Raw genomic sequence first — 7,751 nt, forward strand, 5'->3', positions numbered from 1 at the left:
GGGCTGGCAGAGAGGAATGGGCATGATAGCCCTCTGCCGAGGTAGCAAACAGATAACAAGCAGCCACAGGCAGTAATGCAGCCCTTTCTGCGCGGACGGCCTGACAGCAGCCCAGACACTGCTGGTTTTGACTTGCTACTCATTAACAGGGTTCAGGCAGTGTGGTTCCCTGCCACAGGAACAACGATGGATGGGGATAGGGACACCACAGCCACCCAAGCTCTGTCAGTATCTGCTCCCCACGGGCCTGCTGGCACTTGTGATCCCACCATGCATCATCCTGGAGCCCTGGCACCCTGCTAGGTGGAGCCCTCCCCGCTGAGCTGGGTGCAAGGGGCTCGCTCCCCCCAGTCCCAAACAGGGCTCCCTGAGCTGAGCCGGAGGGGAAAGATTTCTCCCTGCCATTCTAACCTGGTCCTTAGTTTGGGAGAGGAGTAGGGCAGGATGGGTGTCCCCAGCCTGGGAGAGAAGAACTTTTGGGGGCCCCAAACTACCCAAGACACTGCAGAGAGGGTGCCAGAAGCATGAAAAGCAGTAGGATGGCAGAGGAGGGGATGCACGTCCAGGACTGCTACCCTGCAACACGTGAGGGGAAAATGCCTCAGCACTGGCACCAGGCCTTCCCAGAGGGGACCAGAGGCACTGGTGAGTGGCTCATAAGGGTGGCAAGGGAGGGGAGCCCAGGGGGCGGTGCCACCACCCTGTTAGCCTGCATACCGGGTGCAGGCACTGACCACGCAGCACCGGCTGCCGGGCCACCAGGTCATCCCGACGGGGAAGGGCTGAGGGCTGACAGAGGTGGCGAGGGAAGGAGGGAGCAGGAAGGCCCCCACAGTGGGGTGAGGGTGTCCCGGGAGGGGAAAACAGCTCCTCTCCTCGGCCCTCCTCTGTCTGTCCCCCTCTCCGGGAGCGACCTTCGCTGGGCAGCGCGGACGGAGGGGGCCGTGGGGGGGGTCCCCGCTGCCCGCGCCACCGCTCTGCGAGGGGCCCGCAGGGGCCGCGGATGAGCCCCGGGGCGGGGGGCGGTATTTGCGCCTCGCTGTTTGCGTCCAGAGCTGTCGGGAAAGAATCGTCTTCTGCAGGATAAAGTCCCTGTCTACGCGGGCTGAATTGCCCGTGTCCAAAGTCTACTGGCAGGAGGCTGCCTGCTGCAATCTCCGCGAGAGGGATGACTTTTACAATATATGGGCAGATTACAAATAAGTTACTAATAAGCCGCTTTGGCGTAAGAACGGCTCTATGCATTATTTCCTAAGATGTGTTTATTTGCAAGTATTTCTTTCTTTCTCTTCTTAAAAAAAATAATCGTTCTGGAAAATAAAAAGTACAGAAGTTAATATTTAGACATTCATACTATTAAGTAATAGAGCTATAAACTCTCAAATACGGCACTTTCATTTTACTTAACAATAGATAACACAACAGCGACAGCGAAACAGACCAAACAAAAGCGATCACCAAAATTGTTGTGACAGTACAATTACCCGGCTAGGAAATTTATTCAATATGCTTTACCACCGCATTGACACAGCAGGAAAAAGAAAGCCCAAGTGTTCAGAGAATAATACAACAAGGCAAGAGGTATTTGGAAAAAAAGAAAGGATTTATTTTGAAATACACTTTTAAGAGATACTTTGCCTCCCCCATTTGTTATCGATGTGCATCTGACACGACGATACAAAACAAACAAACGAAGAAAACCACATTCTGTACAGAGCTCTAAAATGAGCCGCGAGTATCTACAAGATGAGCTTTACGCCTGGGTGTGGGTTGGAGAGGGGCCCGATCCTGCAGTCCACACTCTCTAAACGAGTTTCGCAGACATGTGGTAGGAAAGCTTGGCCCCGAATCTGCGTGTGTCTCCGTGTCTGTGTGTGTGTGCGTGTCATGAGTTCCTACAATACAGTCCTTGAGTAAAATGGGCAAGTTGGAGCTGCCGGAGCGGGCGCGGGTCCCTGGCTGCTCTAGAAGTCCTGCCGCGGGGTGTGAGTTAGACTGTGCCGCCGTAGATCACAGTTTCGCCTGAACACTTTGCCGCACTGCTCACAGTTGTAGGGCTTGATGTCTGTATGGGTAAGAAGGTGAGTTTTCAGATTACTTCTTTGATTAAAGGTTCTTCCACATGTGGGACATTTGTGTGGAGATTCCTGTTCAGATTTGAAGCAAGCAAAGGATTAATCCTTCACAAACTACCTGGTTTACCGTATCACTGCACTTTTTTCTTATCGCAACGCACAACTTGAAATATCGGGGTTGGACACGAACGACAGCAGCCCCGGGCGGACGGCAGACCGCCTCCCTCGCCCTGTCCTGCCCCAAAAGCCTTATTTTCTATTCTCGCTCCGTGGCACTTGGCGCTCCTGGGGCGCACGGAAAGCGGCCGCCGCACCGCCCTCCCGCTCCGGGGCTCCCGCTGCCCGACCGGTTGCGCGGCGGGGCCGGCGGGCGAGCAGGGCGCTCCGCTCCGCACCGTGCCTGCCGCCGCCGAGGCAGGGCTGGAGCCCCCAACGAAAAACGCCTCGAAGCAGCGGCGTGGGCAAAACCAAACCCGGGCCTCGCTGCCCGCCGCCAACCGCGTCCCCGACGGCTTTAAGCCCGTCGCCCGCGGCCGCCGTTTTTCCGCGGGTCTCCCGCGGCCGTTGAGATAACCGCCGGCCGCCTCCCGCCCCCCGGGGAAGCACCGAGCCGTCAAGTGCCGGAGCCCTCTCGCTCGGCTCCGTAGCGGAGCCCCGTGCCCCCGGCAGCCGCCGCCCCTGCCCCACGGCGGCGGCACACGCGTGGAGGAGGCCGGGGAGCGCCGGGCTCACCTGCATGTGTAGGGTTTTGTGGACCGCCAGGGTCCTGGACTGGCAGAAGCCCTTCCCGCACTCCTGGCACTTGAAGGGTTTCTCTTTGGAATGGATGTACCTGGAAGGCAACCCGAGGTGTGAGCAGCGCTGCCGGATGCGCGGGGAGCACCCACCACCGGGACCTGCTCCCCCAGGCCCGGCTCCCCCCCAAACGCCCCCCTCAGGACCCGCTCCCCCCACCCCACCCTCAATTCTGTTCATGGTGAAACTCCTCTATCCGTTCAAAACATTCGCAATAATTCCTATCGAGGCGTGATGGCACTCTCCGGTGACAGATCGGGACAGCATGTGCTCCGCCGGCCGGAGCCAAGCCCGCTCTCCCCCGAAAGCAGCGCGGACCCTCCGCCTGGCACCGGCCGCGGGTGCGGAGGTGGAGGGGGGCGAGCGGGGGGGCGCCCAGCTGTGCCCCGTCCTCCCCCCCGCACCCCCCAGGCCGCGCTTCGGAAGCATAACAACCCCGGGGGCTTCACCCCTGCCCCCCCCCGCGGGTGCCCGTCCCACGCGGGACGCAAGCTTTGGGTGCCCGGGTCCCTCCGGAGCCGGAGCGGGGGGGTTCCTCCTGCTGCCCTCCCGGCTCGGCCCGGAGCGGCTCAGCCTCACCCCCCCCCTCCCACCCCGCGGCTCCTCCCTCCCAGCCCAGCTCCCCGCGGCACGGCCCCGGTCGCGGTGGTCCCTCACCGGTGGTCCCGCAGGTGGTCCTGCCTCCGGAAAGCCTTGTGGCAGATGTCGCAGGTGTAGGGCCGCTCGTCCGTGTGGGTCCGCTCGTGGATGAGGAGGTTGTAGGACTTGGTGAAGTGCCTGCCGCAGAACTTGCAGATGAACTCCTTTTTCGTCTTGGAGGGCAGGCGGCCGCGGGAGGGCTTCCTGTCCGGGGACAGCTTGCTGATGCCCGACAGGGGCGAGGCCAGTCCGGGGCTCAGCTTGGCGAGCTCCCCCACCTTGGGAGGGTCCTCCTGCGTGGCGGCCACGGCCAGGTTGGCAAAGTCAAAGCGGGGCCTGTCCTTGTGCAAGGCTGGGAGGACGTGGGCGATGGCCCCTTGCTTGGGGTGGAAGAGGTGCGTGGCGAAGGGGAGCGCGGGGAAAGGGAAGCGGGAGTCCACCAAGCCCTGGGCGGCCGCCATCTCCGTGATCGTGGAGCGCGTGATTTCATGCACATTGGGGTAGCCCAATGTCCAGTGGTTCATGTGCATGGTTTGCACGGCGCTGAGTCCGTACAGACCTTGCAACTGGTCCACAGCTGCGGGGAAGGTGTTCACAGCCTGGAGGAAGGAGTAGTTGGTGAGTTGCAGGGATGGGTGCAGCGGGATGGGGGCTGGCAGAGCCTTGCTTCCCATCTTCCCGGGGCGGGCGCAGGCCGGCGGCACAGCCGGTGCCTCTGCTGGGCTTTCGAGACGGGGAGAAAATCCTAGGAAGGAAGGAGGGAGAAAGAAGGGGGGAAAGGCTTTTACTGAGAGCAGCGTGGTTCCCCTTAGCCGAGGCGAGCGCAGCGGCGGAGCCAGGGAGGGCCAGGCACGGCTCCGGTGCGCGGCGTCGCCGCGGCCCCAGCGCCCCGCCGCAGCCCCGGCTCCCCTGCTCCGGCGCGGCCGCCACCGGCCCACCGGCGCGATCGCTTCGACCGGAGAAGCTAAAGCGTGAAAAACCCTACAAAGTATCGCTCCCAGAAACACACACCTCGAATTAAAACAAAAAGGAGAAAACGCAGCGCCGAGCAAACCGAAGGTGCCGCGGATTCAAATTAAACGAATCGTGGAAAAACACACCAGGAACGGAGCCCGGGCCGCTCCGTTCCCCGCCACCGTCCCCCCGCAGCGCCCACAGCGGGGACCCCCAGGGCCGCCTCCCTGCGGCCCCCCGCGCCGCCCTGGCCCCCGGCGTCGCTCCCACCCTCCGCCCGGCCTCCCGCGGGCGCGGAGGCCCCGACCCCGACCCCTCCTGGCTGAGGCCTCCCCGGGCAGGAGCAGGGTGCTCACGGAGAGCCGAGGCAGGCCCGGGGGGCGGCGGGGTGGGAAGCGGGGGGGGGGGGGGCAATAAGCCCCGCGTTTATCCCAGCTCGGCTGCTTATTTTTCTTCCTTCAACAACTCATTTATCAAGATAACCGAGGGAGCGAGAGGCAGCTCCTGCCCCGCACGCACACCTCCCACCCAGCCCCCCGCGCCGCAGCGATCCCACCAGCGGCGAGGAAGCGGCCGGCCCGCAGGGAGGCCTCCCTGGCCCGCCCAGGGCTGCCCGGCAGCCCGGCACGGCGCTCGCCCCGCGGCCGGCTCCCTCCGTCCCGCAGGGCCGGGAAGGACGAGCGCAGCCCCGGCGGGACGGAGCCGTCCGGCCGAGCTCCTCGCACCCCCTCCGCCGTGCCCCGGCCGGGAGCTCAGCCGGAGCGGCGGGGCCGTGAGCTAATGAGCGGTGTGTGACTGTCAGAGGGTTTCGCTCAACCCATTCAACCGCAACCGCCGGGCCCCGCTTCTCCCGCCGCCCGCGGGGACCCCTCGGCGCCCCCGGAGCGACGCTCCCCTCCCGCGGGGCAGGGGGCACCGGCGCGGGGGGCAAGCCCCTGCCCTCTCCTTTATTTTCCCCTTGTTTTCGGGGGTGGGGGTCTCACTTCCAGTAGCCGGGCGGCTGCCATGACCCAGGAAAGCGGCGAAAGCAAGCGCCGGGGTCTCTCCGGGCCTGTAAACAAGAGGTAGGGCCGAGGGTGCCGAGCACCTCCCGGGATTTAGGTAGAGGGGCTGGTAATGTGTAGTTTCCAAAATAAACAAGAACCCTTCTCACACCCCCCCCTCCCTCCTCCAAAGGTCCTAAAACAAAACAGCCAAAGCAACCACCAAAATAAAGGGAACTCGGAGCGCAGAGCAGCGCCCCGGGAGCGGCGTCCCTGCCCCTCCGGGCCGCCGCCGCCCGCCGCCCTCACCGCCGCCACACGGCCCGGGCCGCTCCGCTGGCGCCCTGCAGCCTCTGGCCGGCAAGAGACTTTTCGATATTTTTCCAAAAATAGCGTTCGTCCCCGTTTGTGGCACTGCACCGAATTGGCCCTCCGGGTAAAAAATACGGCAACGCAGCTGGGTGTGAATTGCGGCGCTACCCACCCCTGTTTTCGTTTTCCTGAATCGCGGCTCCCCGGGGTTTCCTCCGCTGCTGCCCAGATTTTCCCATTTGCGATTGTATCGAGACCGGGGACAGCGTTATCGATACCGCCTATTATCTATAGCGACCTTTTTTTTTTTAATTATTTTTTTTTATTTCGGGGGGGGGACGACACGGTGATTTTATATAGAGAGTTATTTTTAAAGATGTCGTAGTGTGAGTTCCTATTCGTTTTCCGCCAGGAACCGACCCAGAGGCAATACAATCTCTTTTCGCGGGCTACTGCCGCGGCTCCTGCCCCCATCCCGGGCTGGCTGCGCCTGGGCTCGGGAGCCCCCGGCTGCGAGCCACGGCCGGGGCGGGCGCAGCGTTTCGGTGGGGCACGGCTCCGTCTTGTACAGCCGCCTTCGGTGGCTCCGTGTGCGGATGGCATTGCGCGGCGCTCGTTTTCGTGTCAAAGAACCAAGTCCGAAAAACTATTCCGAACACGAAATCCATTATTTTAACGCAGACACTTCAAACTACGCTGTCGTCTTAACCACGGTACACCCGTTCCTATTTGTACTAGGAGGCAACTCTATTAAATCCTACCAAAAAGGGGCCAGAAGGTGCTTCCGTGCATGATTTTAAGGCTACTTATAGCAAGGTGCGGGGGGGGGGGGGGGAAAGTCAACCAAAAACGGATGTTACTTAAACCTTGGCACTTCCTTTTCCCCTTCCATTCAGAGCGCTTAATTAAATTAAGCCCGGTGCCTCGGCGGTACACCCCTCTCTACCTGCTTGCCGCCGAGCTGCGGGCCCGGCCGCCGCTCCCCTTCCTCCCGCGGCGGGGCCGCGGCCGTGCCCCGAGGGCGCTGCCGCCGTTCCCGGGGAGCGGGTGGGCCCCGGGGCCCCTCCGCTCCTTGCCGGCCGCGGCCGCCGCTGCCCGCGCAGCCAGGTGTTTCCACGGAGCGATGACTTTCTCCGGGGTCAGCCCCGGCGCCCACGCACGGAGCGGCCCCCCCCCCCCCCCGCGGGGGACTCGGCGTGCGGGACATCGACCGCGCGCTCCGGGGGCCCCTGCCGCCTGGCCCCGCATCAACGCGCCCGCGGAGTGCGGGGGGAACCTGCACCCCCACCGCCGCGGAGCTGCAAACTGAAAGTAACGCCGGAGGCCCCGCGCTGCCCGCCGAGGGGACGCTCCCCCGCCCGGGGCCCGGCCGCGGCCCCGCCGCCCCGCTCCCGCCGACGGCAGCGGGCAGGGCGGGCCGGGGGAGCCACTTACCTACCGCAGCCGGCTGCTCCTCCCTGGGCACAGCCGAGGCGGCGGCCGCGGCACCTTCACGGAGACATTAGATCCACAGCGGGGGTGCTCAGCGGGGCCGGGGCCCGGCGGCGGCCGGCATGTTGCGGAGGGCTGGGCGGCGGCTGGGAGCTCTGGCTGCGGCGGTCCCGGCGCCCCGGCATAGACCGCCGCCACCCGCCCGCAGCCTCCCGCCTTCGACCCCGGCGAGGCTCGGCGCGAGTCTGAGCCGCCCCCTGCCCGGTCCATCACATTTCAGCGGTGAGTGGCGTGGAGCGCTGTCCCCGCCCGCCCGCCGCCGCCGCCGGCCCACCCCGCGGCGCGCACAGCCCCGCGCTCGGGGCCGCGCCGCTCCGCCCCGACGGGACGGGACCGCCCCCGGCCCCGGCCCGCCCCGCCGCGCCGGCCCCACTGTTTACTTGTGTTTGGGTAGCAACTGGGTTTTAAAGGGGCAGGACGCCCCCCGCTTGTCGTGTCCCGTCCCGTCCCCCGCGTCACCTAAGGTGACTTCTCCCCCCGAGCGCAGCCCGGCGCCCCCCGC

The 7,751-nt window shown here is 64.5% G+C and overlaps 1 protein-coding gene across 2 annotated transcripts; it reads right to left on the bottom strand.

Moving 5' to 3' along the window:
- Positions 1–1,393: 1,393 nt before the first annotated feature.
- Positions 1,394–7,413, bottom strand: OSR2 (odd-skipped related transciption factor 2). 2 transcript variants are annotated; one of them, XM_037380717.1, is made up of 4 exons: positions 7,193–7,413; positions 3,528–4,254; positions 2,808–2,907; positions 1,394–2,065 (listed from the first exon to the last, which is right to left on the bottom strand). In XM_037380717.1, the coding sequence occupies exons 2-4, from the start codon at positions 4,181–4,183 to the stop codon at positions 1,991–1,993; spliced, it is 831 nt and encodes a 276-aa protein (XP_037236614.1). In that variant the 5' UTR covers positions 4,184–4,254; positions 7,193–7,413; the 3' UTR covers positions 1,394–1,990. The 2 variants fall into 2 exon arrangements, with proteins under 2 accessions (XP_037236614.1, XP_037236613.1); XM_037380716.1 differs by having other exon boundaries at positions 1,394–2,147.
- Between the last annotated feature and the right edge of the window lie 338 nt (positions 7,414–7,751).

The sequence above is a fragment of the Falco rusticolus genome, chromosome 3 (genome assembly GCF_015220075.1).
Source record: "Falco rusticolus isolate bFalRus1 chromosome 3, bFalRus1.pri, whole genome shotgun sequence".
NCBI classification, from domain to species: Eukaryota; Metazoa; Chordata; class Aves; order Falconiformes; family Falconidae; genus Falco; species Falco rusticolus.

Coding starts and splice junctions, on each gene's coding strand:
- OSR2 (XM_037380716.1), bottom strand. CDS start 4,183: ATGGGAAGCAAGGCTCTGCCAGCCCCCATCCCGCTGCACCCATCCCTG. Junction 2,908..3,527: donor GACCACCTGCGGGACCACCG/GTGAGGGACCAC, acceptor GTTGCCTTCCAG/GTACATCCATTCCAAAGAGA. Junction 2,148..2,807: donor ACAAAACCCTACACATGCAG/GTGAGCCCGGCG, acceptor AAATCTGAACAG/GAATCTCCACACAAATGTCC.